This window comes from Tenrec ecaudatus, chromosome 13 (genome assembly GCF_050624435.1).
Source record: "Tenrec ecaudatus isolate mTenEca1 chromosome 13, mTenEca1.hap1, whole genome shotgun sequence".
Lineage (NCBI taxonomy): Eukaryota > Metazoa > Chordata > Mammalia > Afrosoricida > Tenrecidae > Tenrec > Tenrec ecaudatus.
In genome coordinates, this window is record NC_134542.1 from 37,222,979 (window position 1) to 37,244,761 (window position 21,783).

Consider the following 21,783-nt stretch of genomic DNA (forward strand, 5'->3'; position numbering starts at 1 on the left):
CTTGCCTTTCACATTGTGCTTTGCTTAAGGCTTCGTTGCCAAGAACTCTAGTCTACCTGGCACAGAACTGTTAATCAATGACAAACCAAAAAACAAAACAAATCCATTACCATGCATCAGTTCCAATTAATAGTGGCCATATAAGGCACAGGTGAAAGCCCCAGCTCTTCCGAGGCTATAAATCTTTAAAGGAGTACCCAGTCTCATCTCTCCCTTGGAGAGGCTGTTGGAATTGAACCACTGATGTTTCCGGTAATAATTATTGTTTTGTACCACGAGCTCTCAGTTCTTTACACGCTTCTTAAGAAGTTTAAAAACGAACGTGTCAGTTTCATTTGAGATGCTTTTGCAGAGCCCAGCGTTGAACTCTTGGCACGTTGCATTACTGCATCCTGTTAATGGTTGTAGTAATTCCTACAGTTTTCTATTACTCTCCTGGCGTGAACTGCTGTCAGGTGACTAACAACTGGAGGAAAAGAGAAGACATACAAGTGGTTGGTATCCCGTGCCATTGCGGGAGCTCTGCTTTTCCTTCGCTGTGGCTGGCTAGCCCAGTTAGTTTGGCCATTTGTTATGGTGACTTTGGCCATGATGGAATTAACACGGAATGATGTCAACTGGTCGCCTCTGATTATTCCCTAGAACTGTGGGGTGCGTGACTCATCCTCTAAGAACACAAGGCACAGTTCTCTGATTTATCCTTTGTCTTAGAGTTATTATTACTCTTATTACCACTGGCTTGTTTTCATACTCAAAAATTTCAAAGTGGCTTGAGAATACTTAGCATATTTTATTGTACTTTGTCTTCTATTTCCTTAGCTCCAAAAATCCCGCGTTCAGAAAAAGGTATTTTCTAGCGACATATATTTTCTATGTAACGTCATTTATATTGTCAGTAACAAAATGATTAACTGAGTATCTTGCTTCCTCTCCTTCCAGTGATTTCCTCAATAAAAACCAGGAGCTATTACAAGGCTTATCTGAAGTGAATGATGAAAACACGCAGTTGATGGAAATACTGAATACATTGTTTTTCTTGCCAATCGGACGACTTCATGATTATGCGAAAGTTTTGCTAAAGCTTGCTACGTGCTTTGAAGTGGTAAGCTCCCATCTCTACCCCACTTTGGATACTCAGAGAGCAAAGGGTTGTAGTAGTTTGATGGTTCGGAAGGCTACCACGCCATCTGGAAGTTCACTCACTCGTCTGTAGGTGTCTAACGCAAGTTCTTTTTCTTCATGGAGAAGAAAGAGGAAAGTGTGGCCCTTGTTGCATATTCACTGTTCGGGATTCAGTGTCTGCCCAGGACATTATCCTCCTTGTCTGCGAGTAAGACCCAGTCTTGAGTGCTGCTCACACCAGCACTGTGACTTTGTGGAATGCCGCCCAAGGGCGAGCTACGGAGAGCTCTTCACCTCCTTTCTTTACAAAGACAACTTTCATTGTGAATCACAGGAAGGCTTACAAAGCAGGTCATTAGTTTTACAGGAACAATTCACACACATTTTGTTTCATCCACTGCAGTCCCCTCAATGTACCATCACTTATCCCTCATCCTCTGTTTCTTGGTTCCTTAGCCTCTGAACTTTGTCCTTGATCATAAATGGTTGATGAGTCAGGCAGAGGAGAGATTCAGTTCCAGACCTGCAGGGTGGCTAAGGGCTGTAGTCTTTAGCATTCTACTAGCCTCTCTCCTACCACTAAGCCTGGTTATGATTTTGAGTTTTGTTCACATTGCCTTCCGCTTTATCCACAACCTTCTGATGCAGGGGTTCTCAACCTTCCTAATGCTGTGACCCTTTAATACAGTTTTTTATGTTGTGGTGACCCCCCCCAACCATAAAATTATTTTCACTGCTACTTCATAACTGTAATTTTGCTACTGTTATGAATCAAGTGACCCCTGTAAAAGGGTCCTTTGACCCCTAAAGGGGTCGCAGCCCACAGGGTGAGAACCGCTGTTCTAATGTGATCCTTTCAGGGCAGCTAGTAGTGATAGCTGGGCACCATCTAGTTCTTCTAGTCGCAGGGTGATGGAGACGAGTGCTGGTGTGGTCCGTATTCCATTAGACGGTTGTTTCCTGTGTCCTCACTCAGATTTCTGGAGAGAAGCCGGTAGTCTCACTGAATTTTTAATATCCTCCATTCAACATTTAGGAAAATAGAATGTGGGGCAGTGTCTTTGTGACCTTTTGGTGTCTCCCAAGACCACGGTCCTGGTCCCCTAGACCCAGCAACTCGTTCTTTCATCTAAAAAGTTTTCCTAGCTTTGTTCTCTGTATGGTCCACCACATTCACAGATATATTTGCAACAAAGTTAAATAGACATATATAGATAGCCTCTGTCAAGCCTGTGTATATTCATAGGTATATTGATTATCTGCTTTATGAACCTGTGAAACTTTCCGTCTCACACCTGCATGTCTGTCCGTCCAAGCATCAACACGCTATTGTAGGATTTTGTAGGTCATCGCTGTTGTAGGATTTTTAATACCCTTTCTTTCTGTACCACAGCACCTAACTGGAAGGCAGTGAAGTTACTGCGTGGCCTGGATTCAGGATAGACTCCTGTCGTGTATGATATGTGAAATCACAGACTTTTAAGGTTTTTTTCAAATTGTAACTATGGATAAAATGTGTTAGGTGAAATCTAAGCAATATCATTCTAGCATATGAGTGCTTGTGAAAGCAGAGACCTGTGAAATTGTCCCCAGATGTGTGACTTCATCTATTTCTACTGTGAAGGTTCTCAGACGGGCCGTAATGATTCTAGGGGCCCCTATAGATTTGGAATCTTTCAATTGTAGGATCTATCTCCTGCTCGCAACAGACTTCAGTCTCTAGAGTTCCTCCAAGGAGCCCAGGTGGTGCTGCTAACCACAAAGTCAGCGGTTCAAATCCACCGGCCGTTCCACAGGAGCAAGAGGAAGCTATTTGTCCCCACAAAGGTAGAAAGTCTTGGAAACCCAAATGGGGCCGTTTCACTCTGTCCTACAGGGTCCCTGTGAGTCGGAATGGACTCTGGCAGGGAATTTTGAGAACGACCCTTCCGTAACGTGGACTTTATGCACTTGAGGATACTGTGGTCGGTAGGCCTATTCCTTATCCAGGTTCAATGTTAACTTAAAGACCCAATTTCTGCTGTGAAATGTCTCTTTTGCAGTGAAGCTCTGCCTTCAGTATCTAGTGCTGCTGTAACAGAAATACCACAGGGGAGTGCTTTTCAGAGCCCTTTGTTTTCTCATAGTTGAGGAGGTTAGAAATCTGAATTTGAGGTGTTTGCTTTAGGGGAAAACTCTGTTGGTTCTGGGAGGTCGTATTTTATTTCTTGGTTCGTTGGTGAGCTTCCTGTCAAATAGTGTCTTGTCTTCTCCCATATCTGCTTCCTTAATCTGTTCCTTTTATCTTTTATAAGAGTGGCTCAAGAGTGAAGAGTTTGACACTAATTCTGCCTAATTAGCATACCAAAGACAACCGATCCCAAATGGGATTAGAGTCACCAGTTAGCACCCACATTTCAAGGGGAGACACAATTCAGTCCACAGCAAACATTCTCTTTCCAGCTGTTTAGAATTGGTTACTTCCTCCTCTCTCCCCTGCTGACACTTTATATATCATGGTCATTAACCGGAATTAAGTCTTAAAATCATCTGTGGGAGCATCTTCAAACCCACATATTTATTCCCTGTAATTTGTAATGTATTAGGTCCAAGGCTAGGTAAAGCCCAGACGTCACTGTGGGTATGTATACTTATGTAGAACTTCCAAGATAAAAATAAGAGTAATAGTTTTGAATGCCTTTCATGTGCCAGGTTCCGTTCTAAACTTGTTCTCTTGTTCTAAAAATCCATGTTCATTACCCTACATCAGTCCTGTGAAGTAGGTGTTGTTATTATTATCCCCAATTTTCAGATGAGTGAACTGAGGCCCAGTCTGGCTCCAGAGGCAGTCTTCCTAATGACTTTGCTGCACTGTTTGTTCTACCCTGTAGCCAGTTAGCAAGATTGTTTCTCTGTCTTTTCTGCTTGTGTGGTCCTCGGGCCCCTAGGAGCCCCAGAGACTTCCAGGGCTTCCCCAGGCCATGCTAACTTTGTGACAATTCTAAGTAGTCTTATCTTTTTCTCTAAATTCATGTTTCCACCGATGGTGTGAAACCGAAGGTTAGGTAAAACCACTGGCTCCTTCACAAGGTCATCCTGGGCAGTCGGCACAGAGCTATAGGGGGAGTAGTTGCTCTGTTCTCAGCGACCATGCCCTCGCAGGTACAAACAAGAATGCCGTTTTCAGTTAGGAGCCTGTCACCTCAAGGGAAATACCTGAGAATATATGTTGCCAATGATAAAATCAAATTTTGGAAAACATACTTCCACGCTTGTGAGCTTGACAGCTTTCCACACCTTAAAAGATTTTTTTTCCTGGTGAGATTGGTTCTAATAATGCTATATAGTATCACCAGTTAGAAAATCCACATAATTAAGTGAAACAGTATTTTCCAAATGATCGATCCATGTTACTGACTCACACATGCGTAGCAAACCTATTCAAAGGGCCCTGGGACCACGGCCCGTACTAGCAGTATGCAGAGTCTATCGATAAGCTTGAGTTCTCCACATCACAGCGGGTCTTTCAGGGACTGCCGCGGGTAAGTTCTGCTATGCTGTCAGCGAGAATGTACACATTTATTTGAAATGGCTGCTAAAAACTCCTTGCTTTTCTTACACTTATTTTAGTAAGAACACATATCATAACAGATTAAAAGCAGAAGCATCTCATCTTTATGATAATTTTATAACTTTTGTTTTAATCTTTATTACATGGTTTAAAAACTGTCATCTCTTAAACAATATAACAGAGTTGCAAAATCGTCAACACCACTTTCCAATCACTAGTTGTTTTGTTTGTTTGGGAAAGTAGTCCTTTCTCACCTAAAGTGTGATTTCATCATGCTAATGAATCCAGGACCCTTACTCTTATTCTCCAGTATGGGGTGTGTTGATGCATGTAACCTACATGAGAAGAAATAACTGCGAGCTACAACCAAAAGCCCAGAACAGAATGACCTGTTCTGCCCCCGAGGTCGTTGCTGTTCTTACTAGACCTGCCAGTGCTTGTTGGCTCTTCGAGCTAGCCTCCCAGTGTGCGAGCATCTCCTCTCGCCTGCCCCGTCATGCACCACTCCGATCCCAAGCAGAACCCTAAGGATCATCCTGCACACCCAAATCGCCCTAGGTCTACTGGTGCTGGACCATTGTCTCACGTCCTTATTTATTTTCCCCTGATGGCTGGCCTCTAGACCTCTGCAGAATACCAGAAGCTGCATGACGCCAGCTCCTGCTACGAGTGCCTTGCTCTCCACCTCGGCCGGAAAAGGAAGGAAGCGGAGTACACCCTAGGTTTCTGGAAGACCTTTCCTGGGAAAATGACGGTAAGCCATGCCAGTTGTCTCTCCGCCAGCCAGCTGCAGGCATTTCTGGTGCTGGAATGGTCTCTGTTCCCCATTGTTTGTGGCAACAATGCTTTCCTGACCCTGCTTCTGAACTGTCTACAGACCACTTCCGTGGCCTGCCAGAGCCGCACCTTCCTGCACTCCCAGCAATCTGACTCACTGTTTGCTTCCCTCTCCGTGTGTGTATGTATGTGTGTGTGTCTCTTCAGAGATAAATCATACATTTATCTAGAATTTGGCCTTTTCCACCACAATGATTCGTGACGTGATTTTTTTTAACCTGTACTTTTCATTTGCTCTCGTTGTTGCGAATGCCCACAGCGAGGCTTAGGCCATTCACAGCTCCGGCACATCCTTCGACGCCATCAACGTTCTCACCCTCCTTTTCTTTTTTTAAATTTTTTTTATGGTATCTTTTTTTTTTTTCTTTTAAGTTCTTTCTTTTTTTAAAAAAAAAAAAACGTTTTATTAGGGGCTCATACAACTCTTATCACCGTCCATAAATATACATACATCAATTGTATAAAGCACATCTGTACATTCTTTGCCCTAATCATTTTCTTTTCTTTCTTTCTTTTTTCCCTTATCTTTTTTTACATTTTATTAGGGACTCATACAACTCTTATCACAATCCATACATATACATACATCAATTGTATAAAGCACATCCATACATTCCCCGCCCCAATCATTCTCAAAGCATTTGCTCTCCACTTAAGCCCTTTGCATCAGGTCCTCTTTTTTTTCCCCCCTCCCTCCCCACTCCCCACTCCCTCATGTGTCCTTGGTAATATATACATTGTTATTTTGTCATATCTTTCCCTATCCGGAGTCTCCCTTCCCCCCCTTCTCTGCCGTCCCTCTCCCAGGGAGGAGGTCACATGTGGATCCTTGTAATCAGTTCCCCCTTTCCAACCCACTCACCCTACACTCTCCTAGCATCGCCCCTCACACCCTTGGTCCTGAAGGTATCATCCACCCTGGATTCCCTGTGCCTCCAGCCCTCATATGTACCAGTGTACAACCTCTGCCCTATCCAGCCCTGCAAGGTAGAATTCGGATCATGGTAGTTGCGGGGAGGAAGCATCCAGGATCTGGGGGAAAGCTGTGCTCTTCGTCAGTACTACCTTGCACCCTGACTGACCCATCTCCTCTCCTAAACCCCTTCTATGAGGGGATGTCCAGTGGCCGACACTTGGGCCTTGGGTCTCCACTCTGCACTTCCCCCTTCATTAAATGTGGTATATATATATATATATATATATATACACACACACACACACACACACACACACACACACATTCTTTTTTTTTTCTTTTTTTTTGCATGATGCCTTATACCTGGTCCCTTGGGCACCTCGTGATCGCACTGGCTGGTGTGCTTCTTCCATGTGGGCTTTTTTGCTTCTGTGCTAGATGGCCGCTTGTTTATCTTCAAGCCTTTAAGACCCCAGACACTATCTCTTTTGATAGCCGGGCACCATCTGCTTTCTTCACCACATTTGCTTATGCACCCATTTGTCTTCAGCGATCCTAGCATGGAGGTGTGCAGTCAATGATGTGATGATTTTTTGTTCTTTGATGCCTGATAACTGATCCCTTGGGGATCACTCGCTCACTCAGGCTGGTGTGTTCTTCCACTCACCCTCCTTTTCTGCGCTGTCCTCATGAGTGCAGACTCACTGCCTCCTTAGACTCCACGCGGGTCAATGGATCCCACATAGATAGTTCTCAGAAGCGCATAGTGCTCAAACCCCATTGCCCTTGAGTCCATTCCAACTCACAGCCACCCCTGTGTAGGGTTTCCAAGATGAAATCTTAGCGGAGCATACAGCCTGGTCCTTTTTGGGAGCAGACAGTCCCACCAAGGCCAGTAGGATTCCTTATAATGCAGAACATTTCTGACTACTTCAGGTAAACCTCTGGGAGCCCTGGTGGCACAGTGGGTTATGTTCAGCTGCTGACCTCAGGGCTATCGGTTCAGAATCACCAGCCAGTCCATGGGGGAAGATGAGGTCTTCTACTTCCATAAGCATTAGAATCTTGGAGAACCATAGAGAGCAGTTCTGCTCTGCCCTGAAGGCTCTCTCTGGAGTCGGCTCAATGGCAGTGTGTTTGGTTTGGGTCCTGGGAGCTAGCCTCCTGTTCAGTTTTAAGATGACTTCAGTGTTCCGGTCTCTACTTAATTTCCTCTGGGTGCTTTAATTTCATCATCTGTTTGGATCCCATCTTAATTTAGACTTAATTCCAAGCTGTGCCTCAACTGACAAATTCTTCTATTTGCATATTTAAATGGGGCGGTTTGCGTTTGTGGTTTAATTCCAGGATTCCTTGAGGAAGCCGGAGCGCCGCCTGCTGTGTGAGAGCAGTAATCGAGCCCTCTCTCTGCAGCATGCAGGGAGGTTTTCCGTCAACTGGTTCATCCTCTTCAATGATGCCTTGGTCCATGCACAGGTAGGCTGGGTTTCCAACATCAAGAGATCTTGACCTCCGGAGCCATTTCGGTTGAGTAACACCCCAAACAATCACACTGGCATCATCTTTAGACTAAACCTCAAACCAGAGCTTTTCTTGGAACCAAACAGCAATTTAGTTTAATTAGTAAATTGAACTAGTAAATTAGTTTAATTAAAAAGTTTAGCAGCTTTAAAAGGCAAGCATTTTAGAGGCTTTACCTGTGTGGGAATAAGTGACGGCAGCATTTCACAAACCTTGGCGAGCAGCTCGGGGCCAGCGACTCCACCGAGGGAGAGAGCATAATATGGACTAAAGTGCGTCCTCCCTCAATACGCATTGTGAATCTTGAGCTCATGGCTGCGGCTATGCTGCCCTTTGGAAATGGGCTGTCTCAATGAGACCAGCTAAGGTATGAGATGTGGAAGACATTAAACAAACGTGAGAGACGTAGAGGTGAGGGGAGAGAGATGCCCAGCCACATGAAGACCAGCCAAGACCAGAAGTTCCTCCAGGGCCGACAGAGAGAAAGCCTTCCCCAGAGCTAGCACCCTGAACTCTGACTTCTGACCACCTGCGTTAGGAGACAGCAGATGGCTCTTTGTTAAAGCCATCCACTGTGGTCTTTCTATGGTAACGGCACTGGACAGTCTAAGGCGATGTGGAGAACGTTCACACAACGTAGACAATGTAAGCGGTGTCGCTGGATCTTACACTTACAGTTTGTTGAAATGGTATAGCTCCTTAGCTGTGTTTACTTTCGCAAACACATTTTTTAAGACCCTGGAGCTTAGGGAATTCATTATACCATCAATCTATATAACAAATTCGTGTGACTGCTTGAAAGAGTGCTTCGCTCCAGCCCATGTTAATACAGACTAGAGTTCAGGGACCTGTTCAGTTTCCAGGTAGAGAATAAGTGTCAGATTTGTGAAAGGGTTCTTAGGGCAGAGATGGTAAACCCACCAGGATCACCATGGTCCCGAGGCAGTGGCAGAGATGGTGGCAGCCACGTGAGTGTAGCCATTTGAAGGCATTGGTGGGCAGGGGCGGGGGCTCCCAGGAGCTGGCATGAAGAAGCTGTGGGCTGGGACCTGGGGCCCAGGGGACTTTTCTGACATGTCTCCATGCTCTCTTTCAGTTCTCCACTCACCATGTTTTCCCTTTGGCTACACTGTGGGTGGAGCCACTTTCGGAGGAAGCCGGTGGTGTGTAAGTAGCTTTCCCACCCCCACCCCAACTCCCCTTCTCTCCCTCTGTTACCCAAGCTCTTTCCTTAGACCGCAGACACGTCTCTGTATAGCAAGCTCACCTTCCAACAGATAGGCGCCTGCTGTGGAGATCATGACAGGGCACCTTTCTGTAGGAACCCTGCTCACCTCCTCACGCTGAGAACAGACTGTGTCTGCATGGGGGAGCTGAGCCCGGAGCATGAATGCATCAACATTCCATGGACTAACGCTTCTCTTGAAACAAACAGATTGCTCTTCCTATTGCAGTGCCTAGCTACTGGTATTGATCCTTGTGCCCTTTCAGGAATGGCTTAAAGGTAACTACGCCGGAGGAGCAGTTCACGCTTGTTTCCTCAACGCCGCAGGAAAAGGTTAGTCCACGGTGGTGGCGCTGTCTGTTGGTCTCTGGGCTGGCTCTTAGTGAAGAAGAAATAGCAATTGTTGTTCATTAGTGATCTAGTAACATCTGACCAATCTTCATTAAACCAAGACTTTAGGATTTTTTTTAAAAGAGGTTATTTAATTAATTTTAAATAGAAGTTCCAAGAACCAGCCAGTATTGATTCATAGAAAAAGCATTAGGAAACAGAAAAACAGTATTCCCAAGGAAAGCTAACTGGACTTCAAGCAGTGCTTGTTGACTTGTTACCTGAAGTTTATTGCCATTTTCTTTTTCGCTCCCAGACGAAATGGCTCCGGGCTATAAGCCAAGCAGTGGATCAGGCTTTGAGGGGGACGTCAGACCTTCCACCTTACGCAAGTGGCAGCAGCCTGCCGAGACAGGACCCGCCTGTTTCACGCACGGCCACTTACACTTTCTACAAGGATGCTCGCCTAAAGGAAGCAACCTACGACGGACGCTGGCTTTCAGGGAAGCCTCATGGCAGGTGAAAGTGTCTTTATGCCTCAAAGGGTTTATGCCTGGGGTGGGGGTGGTGGGGGGCGACTGAGCCACAGAAACCACTGCCAAAGTGGGTGGTTATCTGAGACAGCAACTGACACACATCGTTCTTTGCTTCTGCGTTGCAGAGGGGTTTTGAAGTGGCCCGATGGAAAGATGTATTCGGGCATGTTCAGGAACGGCTTGGAAGATGGGTAAGCATATTGTGTCGAACAAAGGCTGCCGTTCTAAGTCCAGTCACAGTGACATTTGTGGCCAGGATTACTCTCTAAGCCATTAGTAGCTTTGTGTTTGGTGTTCGGGCATGCAACAGGGTAGTATGTTCGTAGTGTAGTCCTGTAAGCGTGAGGAGAGCCAGGCCTCAGGAGGCTGGATCATTACCTAGAGCGAATCGTTATCTCCCTAACTCAGTGGTACATACACTTCTAGCCATCAAAATGGAACTGTTCCCTGTCCATTCCTCAGTTAAGGCAACGGAGAACTTTGGGTAATGTTGATAAGACTGTTGAGCGTGTAATGTCTCCTTTACACAAAGGGACCTTGAATTTTCCACCGAATAGTTTAATATCATCTTTAATTTCTGTGGTGTTAGAGAAATCTTCCAAATGATATTCCCTTAATGATACTCTAATGATGTTTTGTATAAGCTTGACATCTTTTTTAACGTAGTGAGTATATTTACGTGATAAATGTGTGTGTCTATGAAATATAGCATGTTAGAGAAGTAGTTTATTTTATTGTTTACAAAGGATTATTGTGTAAATTGGGAAGGTGGGTTTTTTTGTGATAATATAAGCCTTCATAATGCCTTTACATCTTTTGGGGAGAAAGACTAGGCTTTCACCAAAGGCACCGTTTGTGCCTTCCCTCCGAAAGGCAAATCTTTTCCCCACCCTCCTCGTTAAAATGTCTACAGATTTTATACACACACATGCCGTCACTCAACAAGCGAATGTCGTAAATGTTCTCTGATTTCTCTTTTCTCCTTGGCAGGTGTGGAGAGTACAGAATACCAAATAAGGCGTTGAACAAAGAAGACCACTATGTGGGCCACTGGAAAGAAGGGAGGATGTGTGGTCAGGGAATCTATAGGTAATGCCATTGGGAAGGCTGGTGGACTGCGCGTGTGGCTTTTCAAAAACCGTTTGTGTAACCAAAATGTCCAGGGGTAAATCGCATGTACTGTTCACGTGGCTGAAACTACATAAAGTCTTTTAAAGATCAACCTCACCTATCAGAAGGTGAAGACATTATTCTGTTCTTACCTAAATGTGCTGCCTACACATCTATACTGATTTTGCATTACTCAACTTTAATAAGGACAAAGGTCCACTATTCTCCCCTCAGCGGCACTCATTATTTCCTTCCTCCACAAAGGAATCGGCACACATTTTCCCTACATCACTACAGAATACTACCCATAACGTCTGACTCCGTAGCTTCCATAGTAAGAAGAAATTGAGACGTCTGGTTAGTGAGAAATAAGCGTATAACAAATAATTGTGAAACGAATGAAACTGGAGTGTAGTTTTGGATTTCCTAAACTTTGCAGAGATGGAAATCAAAATTCATTATGCCTGTGCGCCTTCCCCCTTCTTTCTGCCCACAGCTACGCCTCTGGTGAAGTGTTTGAAGGCTGCTTTCAAGATAACATGCGTCATGGTCATGGGCTCCTGCGAAGCGGCAAATTGACTTCCTCTTCCCCCAGCATGTTCATCGGGCAGTGGGTGATGGATAAGAAAGCCGGATATGGGGTCTTTGATGATATCACTAGGTACAGTGTTCCGCTTCTCATCTCAGCGTCTCATGTGAGGGAGGATAAGGATCCTATGCTTCTCCAAAAGTAGTGATAATATTATAAAGGTTTAACAGCATTGAAAAATTTTTAAATACGGAAACAAGGCTTTCCATATTATTATTACCTGTGTTCTGTGAACCCGAAACTTCTTTACAAAACCAGGATCATTCACAATTAGCATTTTTGCTATTTACTTACTATCAGTTTAACCAAGCCTTAGGAGGAATGTCGTCTTCTGTCTCCATATTTGTTCTGGTCTAATTTGATTTGTATTCTGTAACTTTCTCCCCGCTCCCTTTTTGTGTTTTCAATTTAAGTAACTGCTCCCGGTCAATGAGATGCAACGATTTTGCTGTTTTCACTAAACTTTGATTATTTGACATCAGTTTCCATCATTTTGTGTTTGCAGTCGACCTTTCCTTGTGTTTGAGTAGGTGGAAAGGGGCCTTGTTTATGGTAAACCCCATTTCTGTTTCTTTTTTTAAGTTAGTGAACATTGGGGTGAGAGGAAGTTGTACATAGATTTGTTAAATTTGTACCTGGGTAGTTAAATCTTGGAAGAATTGGTTCCGAATTGAATTCTTGGCCTTCGTGTCTCTTTTCCATGATGTGATCTGAAGTTGTCAAGGCAGCAGCACATGGCATGGGTGCTGGAGCGCATCGCTCCGTGTCGTCTGCTGGCACTCTGCCTCCCAGGAGCGGTCTGGATCCCCGCCCCATGCCCACTAGCCTTGCATCACTGACTATGTTTTCCCCCTGCAATCTCACGCAGGGGGGAGAAGTACATGGGGATGTGGCTGGATGACATGTGCCAGGGCAGCGGCGTGGTCGTGACCCAGTTTGGACTGTATTACGAAGGCACCTTTAGCCTCAACAAGATGACGGTGAGCGCAGGCTCTGCGGAGAGCTCCTGGGACTTGTAAGGCCTGCCTATGCTCTGTCTTTGAAAAGAACCTTTATTAGTGTCCTAAGCCCCTTTGGACTGGTGTTCTTGTCTTTAAGGCTTTGGGAATATGGTTACATAGCGTCCCAAGTTACCCTGTGTTCTCTTGAGTTGTGATTTTGTTTCGTTTCTTCACAACAGGGAAATGGGGTTCTACTTTCTGAAGACGATACTATCTATGAGGGAGAATTTTCAGATGACTGGATTCTTAGCGGAAAGGTTGGAAACAAACTTTCTCCTTTATGTGTTATCATCTTTAAAATTTTTTCCTGGACTTTTCTAAAAAGCTAGTTTATGTACCTTAAAATTTGCCCATTTTAAATATACAATCCAATGGATTTTAACTCATAGGCCGCATGTGTAGCCACCACAAACACAATCCAATTTTAGAGCATTCCCTGCCCCCAGAAGGGTCCTAAGCCCATTTGCAATCACTCCCCATTATCAGCCAGGACCACACATCCACTACTGAACCTTAGCACTCTAAAGATTTGATTTTCTTTATCAGTAGAAACTTAAAATATGTGCATGTTCCTGTATGGGGCCTTAAACTTAGCATAATGGTTCTGAGGTTTTTCCACATCTTGTGGACCCCATTCTGTTTTTCTGTATTGCTCAAGAGCATTCCACAACTTTGTGGCGTGGCATAGGTGTTTGTTTGTTTGCTTTTCTCTTCTTTCTCAGAGACAGACCCCTCGGAGTGAAATCCCTGGGTTGTATGGTACATGGATGAGGGATGATTAACATATGAAGAAACTGCCAAAGCGGCTGTTCCATTTTACAGGGTTCTTAAGTTCTCCACATCTTTACACAAGCTTCCTTACAGCCATTTTAGTGGGTGTGAAGTATATGTCTCATTGGGGTTCTTACTTTACATTTCCCTTATCATTATTGGCATTAGGCCAAATAAATTCAGAGACCGACACTCCCAATTTGGGGAGAATTGATACATCTGTATCATGCTGAATTTGCCAATCCATGAACATGGTTAACCTTCCACTTAACTTGATCATTAATTATTTTCCAGGATTGTTTTATAGTTAACTTACCTTTCCTTGGTTAAATTTATTCCTAAGTAATTTATTCTTTTTTTTAATCCTATTGTGAATAGAATTGTTTTGTTTTTTTGTTGTTGTTGTTGCTTATTTCATTTTGGGTCTGTTACCTCAAAATGTAATTGATTTTTAAAAATTTTATTCTTTTGTATCATGAAATCTTGATGAATTTGGTTATGCTATGTGTGTGTGCACACATGTGTGTGCTCACATGTGCACCTTAGGATTGTCTGAACACAGAATCATGTGGTCTGCAAAGAGAAGCAGCTTGACTGTCCCCTCTGCAGTCTGGAAGGTTGTGTGTTTTCTTGCCTGAACGCAGGCATCCAACTCTCCTTGAGAGTTTGGAATTGAAAGTGGGGCAAGTCCCCGCTCATTGAGAGAAACCAGCCTTTCACCATTCGTTGGGATGTGAGCTGTCCTGAAAAAGCTTTGTCTAATTCCACATTTTCCCCTCTTAATTCTTACCTAGGGAACATTGACTATGCCAAACGGAGATTACATTGAAGGCTTTTTTAGTGGAGAATGGGGATCTGGGATAAAAATCACCGGAAGCTACTTCAAACCCAGTCTGTATGAAAGTGACAAAGACAGACCCAAAGTTTTGTGAGTAACTGGTATTATTTCCGGATTAGTCTTTCATTTTTTTTAACAATGTGTAACCTCTTTAGCTGGTCAGCTGACACCATTGTAGGTCATCGAATCAATAGTCTTTGCTGCTGCGAGTCTAAATCTGAGAGGTTTAACAGAAGAGTACCAGGTAGAGGAGTGCTCCTATTGTGAATGGTACAGGTGATTGAAAGTGCATTCTGAAATGGAAGCTTCAACAGACTTTTGAGGGGTCGAGATCAAGCGTGGTGTGGATGGATGGGTGTGTACATCAGACCAAGTAGAATAGTATCAGCTGCATCTGTCGGCGTGTGTGTGTGCATGTGTGTGCAAAGTTTAAGTATATTGTTCTTTTTCCTCCATCATTTTGCTCTATGTCCATCTCCCTGGATTGATGCCAGCTTTGTTTCATTGTTTGCTAGCATCTCAAATTCATTTTTGTGGTGAGCTTGATACAGATTTCTGTGCTATGTTTATTCTTAGAGTATTTTTAGAACCCATTATGTAAATAATGCATCTCACAGTTCTCCTTGCAAGGTGTGGAAAGCACAGGACATCCTTGTTTTAACAGGAATCAATTTGTTAAGATCAATTCTGTGGAATTGAAGAAAGCCAAGACGCCAGTTCTAAAGTCCTTTCCACTCAACAAGTCGAATCTGATGTTAAGTGCTTTGTATGTAACAACCTACATGCTTTTGCGTCTGATATACATTGAAGCAGCTAAAAAAGCACTCATTCAGTGTTTGACAGTGGAGCCCCCGCCCCCGGCAGTTTTGGTCACAGAAGCATTCCCAGTTGTGTGTTAGGAAATGTCTACTCTTTATTAATGTAAGGCTGATGTGACTTCACTAGCAGGAAGCTGGGAAACCTGGCAGTGCCAGCTGATGAGAAGTGGAAAGCCGTGTTTGATGAATGTTGGCGCCAGCTGGGCTGTGAGAGCCCCGGCCAAGGGGATGTTTGGAAAGCATGGGACAACATTGCAGTGGCCCTGACCACCAATCGGCGCCAACACAGAGACAGGTGAGTGAATTGCTTACCCTGAATGGCCAGAGTATGCGAGGAAATAAAACTTAAAACCTGTTGAGGTGTCAGATCCCCACGTGCAATTAAAAACATCATTGGAAAGCTGATGTACTTCCTGAAAAATCACTGAACATGTGGGTGGTCATGGGAACCATGTTTCAACTGAACTCAACTATAAAACTTGAAGAACTTGGAAAGATAAAGAAATAATCAGGGAACCAATTACAAGGATCTACATATAACACCCTTCCTGGGGAATGGAAACAGAAAAGTGGGTGAAGGGAGACGTCAGACAGTGAAAGATATGACAAAATTATAATTTATAAATTATCAAGGGCTCTTGAGGGAGAGGGAGAGGGAGGGAGGGGGAAAAATGAAGAGCTGATGCCAGGGGCTTAGGTGGAAAACAAATGTTCTGAGAATGATGAGGGCAATAAATATACAAATGTGCTTTACACAATTGATGTTTGACTGGATTGTGATAAGGGTTGTATGAGCCCCTAATAAAATGAATTTAAAATTTTTTTAATGATCAGCAAATGAATTTGGGAAGAACTCAAAGCACTACTGAGTCAGTGGTGAGCTTACTGGTTTTTTCTTCCAAGCTTCCATGGCCTGAGCTCAGCATAACCCGAAACCTGGAAACAAGCACTGTGGTGAGACAGACAGGGAGAGAACCAGGGAAAAACTTGGGGCTCTAGCTCAAAGAACAGGAGGAGGGGCTCCTAAAGCGTGGATGTGATGGAGGCGGTACCCCTGGCTTTCTCTCCCTTTTCCCCATTCTCTTGTGCCCCGTCCCCAGACCCTTCCCCTTCTCGTGGGTGGTGACAGCAATGGCTTGAGCAGTCACCACTTAGGGAGTGGACCCTTCTTCCCCTTTTGGGGCATCCTTAGAGCCAATATGGCAAAGCCAAAACTCATTTCTTTTTTGGCTTCTCTAGCCTAAGAGGAGCTGAGGGAATCCGAATGCTCTGGGAAGAGAATGGAGAGAGGAGCTCAGGAAAGCACCCTATAAAGTTCATGAACGCTGTCTTGCACTTGAACATCCCGATTTGCATGGTGAGGACCGAGTGAACTGAGCTGATGGGTCGAACTCTGCCCTGGACCCAGACTGAGCACTGGGTGACGCATTCAAGGGGCAGACATACTTAGCCCAGCAAAGGCCTTGAGGAGCGAACTGACATTGACACCACAGCCCATAGAAGGCTGCAACAAAAATATCAACTATTGCATGGATTCCCAAAGGCCACCCAGAAAAGGACGGGGCTGGCCACATGCAGTCATGATCCAGGAAGATTGCTCATCACACAGTAAGGCTGTGCGACCAGATCATAAGGGAAGAGGACAGCAGTGGAGTCTGGAGAGCATCTGTGTAGGTGCCCAGCCCTGCAGTACAGCCACATATGTGCATTGATCCTCCCCTGGGAAGCCCCTTAGAGACTCAGTGCCCAGCACCTCACTGGGGGCTGGTTATGTCGGCACATTCTGCCTAACAACTACCAACATTCCAGCGTCCCAGAAGAGAAGCGCATTTTCTCTTTAGAACACTGTGTCATCTAGACGCAGCCAGGCACACTTGCCAATCAGGAAACATTTCAGTTTGGTACAGGGACCCTTTTAGAAGTAGAGGTCCTAGACACCTAGCCACTGCCATTTTGTACATGTCAACATTCTCTGTAGGATATAAAGAAGGTCCACAATCTCATATTATTCGAAATGTCTGGGATAGAAATCAAAATTACTCAGCAATCAAAGAACCACAAGAATCTAAACACCTGGGGGTGGGGTGGGGGTGGTTCAATGCACAGGTGAGATCACATAGAGGTTGGAATTGTCTATAAGAACTCTAAAGCAGCTATTATAAAAATGCTAAAGTGAGCAATGTAAGACATCCTTAAAACAAACATGAAAATAAAAAGTATCAGTAAAGAAATACACAATATAAAGAAGTCAGAGTTTCAGAACTGAAAAATACAAAACCAGTAAAAAAAAAATCAAACCCACTGCCAATGAATCCATTACAGCTCATAGCAAGCCTGTAGGACAGAGTAGAACTTCCTCTTTGGGCTTCCAAAGCGTTACATCTTTCCGGGACCAGAAAGCCTCATCTTTCTCTCGTGGAGCTGCTGGTGGGTCTGTCCCACAGCCCTTACAGGGATCAGCCCGACACGTCTCTGACTGTGCTTCCAGGGCTCCTGAAAAATTCAGTGACCATGGGAGAGAGCTCACTGGATAGACGTGTCAGAATAGAGGTGGCAGCAGAAGAGCCAGAGAACAGGAAAACACATCAACAGATAACATTGTTTTCTACTGTTCTATCTGAACACCGGAAAAAGGAAGGGGAGAAAAAGTGAACAGAGCCACAGAGAACATGGGACTTCATATAATAAAAGGTCTGATATTTGTAAGAGGGGAGAGAGAATACAGAACTGAAAAATATCTGAAGCATTAATGATTCCAAATTTCTTAAGTTCGAAAGGCATAAACCTACAGATTCAAGATGTTAAGCAAACTATCCAGGATAAATCCCCAAATGCTCAGACAAAACATTCAAATTCAAACCAGCAAAACCTTGAAAACAGCTCAAGAAAAATGATGCAGCGCATAGAAGCAGTCAAGTTGCTGCAGGTTTCTTGTCAACCGTGGAGGCCTGGAAGTTTTAGTTACTGGTGCTGCTTTGCTTTCCCCGGCTCCTTAGCTTTCTTTTTCTCCCGCGTATCTTGTTCTCTGTGTCCCTTTCTTCATATTCCTTTGTTCTTTAATGGGGCCAGGAGCTCCCAAAGCATTGTGTACAATGGGACGTCAAGGATTTGCTAATTCCTATTGCAAAGCCTCTTACTTTAATCACACCTTTCTTGAGTGTCCTTCTAGGCAGTGTTTCGTTTGAGCTATGCTTTTATGTTTTAGATGCCAAAGCACTCACTTTGATGGGTGTGTCACTACACACAGTTTATTTCTAAAATCAGTTTGCTGCTGGTCTTCATTTGCATGTATCAGGGGCTTTCCCAGTTTCGGTTTTCTGGCTTGGGTGGGTAGGTGTGGTTTGGTATTTTAGAAATCAAGTGTAGACGGAAAAGATTATTTTCCCTGGATTTGGGACAAATGAGAATTGATTTATGTGTAGTATTTGATTTATGACATTCATAACTAGAAAAACCCCATAATTAACAAATGCCTGGGCTGGCCCAGTGTATGGTGGAGATAGGGTTAGCCTTTGGACACAATTGTTCATGGTCGACTTGGAGCCTAGCCCTGCATTTCACCCTAGTTAACTGTCACTGAGCGTTTCTGAGCAGTGAGCATATGTGGACGTTGATCTAAAACCATGCTGCTTCCACCAAGACCTAATTTGTTTAGCTGGAAGAATCTGATTGTGCATTATTAAAATGTCTTATTGGCTGTGATCTAAGGACAGTGCCATCACCCAAACTTTCTAGTCTGTGTTTTATCTTGGCTTCTCCGTCCACTTTCCTTGCCCACATATGCCCACCTGGCCCCGTAGTTAGAGCACCCTCATTTCTGCCCTTGCTTCTCAAAGTCACCTTTGTTTCTTCCTGTGTCTTTGATTTCTCTTCCTGTTTCCTAAGTCTCCCTCCTGCGTGTTCGCTTTCCTCTCTTCACCAAATGTCTGTTGGCAGTTCTCGCTACTGTATTTCTTAGCTTCATGGTTTAGACCAGTGGTTCTCAACCTTCCTCATGCCACAATCCTTTAATACAGTTCCTCATGTGGTGGTGACCCCAACCATAAAATTATTTTCATTGCTACTTCCTAACTAATTTGCTACGGTTATAAATCATAATGTAAATATCTGAGATGCAGAATGTATTTTCATTGTTATAAGTTGAATATCATTAAAGCATAGTGATTAATCACAACAATATGCAATTATATATTGTGAACTATTTATAATTACAAAGAAATGAAATTTTGTCTTGAAGCAAGGTGCAGCATGGGTAACAGTCTTCACGCCGGGTACTCATAGGTGGGCGTATGTGCATGTGTGCGGACCCACCTGGAGAGAGAGAGAGGAGCTGTGTCTCGGTTCCTAAGACTATTGGAAATCTGTGTTTTCCGATGGTCTTAGGCAACCCCTGTAAAAGGGCCGTTCGAAGCCCCCCCCCCAAAAAGGGATCGTGACCCACAGTTTGAGAACCACTGATTTAAATGAGAGCAACATCTTAGTTAATTTATTGTGGTTGGTATTAAGTAATCTTAAATGCTCTTTTGAATGACTTCCTGTATATACTCGAGTATAAGCCAACCCGAGTATCAGTCGAGGCACCTAATTTTACCACAAAAACTACATTTAAAATGTGCTGAAAAACTCAGCCTACACATGAGTATATGCAGTATATAAATCAGATACCTAAAACAGATAGAGGGACATACACCTGAGCAATGTGCTCTGTGCTTCGTTTCCTTTTTGACTGGTGACTTTATTTCATGGGCATGTTTATAATTAGCTCTTTCTTTATGTGAGAAGCACACTAGACTTTCCTCCCCTTTTTTGTAGCCCTGAGATACTGAGTCGCTCGCATACACAGACACTGGAGAGCCTGGAATTCATTCCACACCATGTCGGTGCCTTCTCTGTGGAGAAATACGATGACATCAAAAAATACTTGATAAAGGTAAATTGCAAGTGAAAATCACACCAGCCCGGAGAGTAATAACACAGCTTCGGAAACATAGCATTCAGTTCCTGCACAGCTTCCTGTTACCCTGGGAGCTCGGCCATTGTGGCAGTTAAGCACCAGGTTGCTAACCATAAAGCCAGGGACTTGAACCCCCAGCAGCTCCACGGGAAAAAGATATGGCAGGCTGCGACCTTGTGGGTCCAGTTATAACCGCCTGAGTCTCTTTTTTCCCTTTCTGAGTATTTCTTGTCCACTGAGAGCCCATTGCTACATGAAGAGGATGGAGCTTTTCAGATTGGTTAGCAGTTGAGCAGCTTCCTGAGAGCTCCGATCCAAGTGTAAGGCAGCCCCCTCTTGGGACTGTGGCAGTGTTGGGAACTGCAGCCTGCGGAGCGGGGGCAGACTGCCTGGCCCCCAGGGCTCTCCTACTACCACTTTGTAAGACTGTCAACATTTTAAGTGTGGTGTTTTTTAATATGAGGCTGCAGAAAAGGATCTTCTGATGGACCATGGGAACTGAAAAGCAATCGTTTGAGAGCGTTGTCAATAACTGATAGTCTCATTTGTTCACATGCCTTTTGTGTAGTTTACAGAATAGTAGATAGAACCTTTCTTCCAATGGTGTCCTTGCTTTCAAAGCTACTTTTCCAGTAGGATAGAAGGATTCATTGATCAAGGAGATTAGGAGGTCTGCTTTATATAATTTGGGTAGAATTAGTACTTTTAGGGCAAAAGTACAAGTATGCCCAAGTATTGACTCCTGGCAGCCTTTCACATATCTGGGAACCCTTCAGAGCTTGCTCATGAAGTTATGGTGGGTGGGTTGGCTGGGTGTTTCTGCAATCAGTGTTCATTGACCCTCTTCCCGCTCAGGCTTGTGACACTCCCCTGCACCCACTGGGCGGACTGGTGGAGACACTGGTGGCCGTGTACAGAATGACATATGTGGGTGTGGGAGCCAACCGCCGCTTACTGCAGGAGGCTGTGAAGGAGATCAAGTCCTATCTGAAGCGAATTTTCCAGCTGGTGAGGTGAGAGCTAGCTTTTATGAATGTTTGGAGATCTATCTTCACCCTGTGTCTGAAGTTTACAACTTTGTGAGGAAATCTGAATTGTACCTTTTCATAGAAATTAATTATCAAAAAAGTGGTTTCATGCCCGGGGGCCTTCCATATAAAATGTGTTGTTTACTTTCTGTGTTTATTCTGTAATCATAAAGAAGATTACTCTAAGCCCTTGTCTCTTAATGTATGTCCTCTTTACTCCTTTAACATCACCGAAAGCTAGAATTCTCATTTTGGTATGCGACTTAGAACTTTTCTATTACTTGGATTTAATCTCTAGAGAAAGATAATGCCTCTAATCCCTAATACAAAGTAGATAAAGTTGAATGTAAAGTTTGTCCATGAATATTTATGTCCTGCCCCTTGACAGCATCATTCATTCATTGAATTAAAGAGCCACGTGTGAGTGCCTTCAAGGAAAAAATCACTTTTTGAGGTGGTGGAGGGGTAGATCAGTGGGCAAAGCAAAACAAACAAGACACAGCCATCTCCACCCTCTCACGGAGCTTACGTGCTAGCGGAGAGGAACAGCAGACCATAACATTAACCCCAACCCAAGGTTTGAAGTGCAGCACGATGTGCTACACGGTCACCGGACTGGGGATATTTCAGTCTGACA

General features: G+C 44.1%; 1 protein-coding gene across 3 annotated transcripts in view; it reads left to right on the forward strand.

The window, feature by feature from the left end:
- ALS2 (alsin Rho guanine nucleotide exchange factor ALS2) overlaps positions 1–21,783 on the forward strand; it is a 74,227-nt gene that overhangs the window by 46,222 nt on the left and 6,222 nt on the right. For 2 of the 3 annotated variants that reach the window (XM_075530328.1, XM_075530329.1), the window contains exons 13-27: positions 940–1,102; positions 5,295–5,426; positions 7,773–7,901; positions 9,043–9,113; positions 9,438–9,504; positions 9,818–10,020; positions 10,163–10,228; positions 11,028–11,126; positions 11,644–11,808; positions 12,605–12,716; positions 12,917–12,994; positions 14,303–14,436; positions 15,292–15,459; positions 19,977–20,094; positions 20,974–21,131. In XM_075530328.1, the coding sequence (XP_075386443.1) occupies positions 940–1,102; positions 5,295–5,426; positions 7,773–7,901; positions 9,043–9,113; positions 9,438–9,504; positions 9,818–10,020; positions 10,163–10,228; positions 11,028–11,126; positions 11,644–11,808; positions 12,605–12,716; positions 12,917–12,994; positions 14,303–14,436; positions 15,292–15,459; positions 19,977–20,094; positions 20,974–21,131 (1,863 nt within the window). The remainder of the gene's footprint in view (positions 1–939; positions 1,103–5,294; positions 5,427–7,772; positions 7,902–9,042; positions 9,114–9,437; positions 9,505–9,817; positions 10,021–10,162; positions 10,229–11,027; positions 11,127–11,643; positions 11,809–12,604; positions 12,717–12,916; positions 12,995–14,302; positions 14,437–15,291; positions 15,460–19,976; positions 20,095–20,973; positions 21,132–21,783) is intronic. The other variant, XM_075530330.1, reaches the window with a different exon arrangement.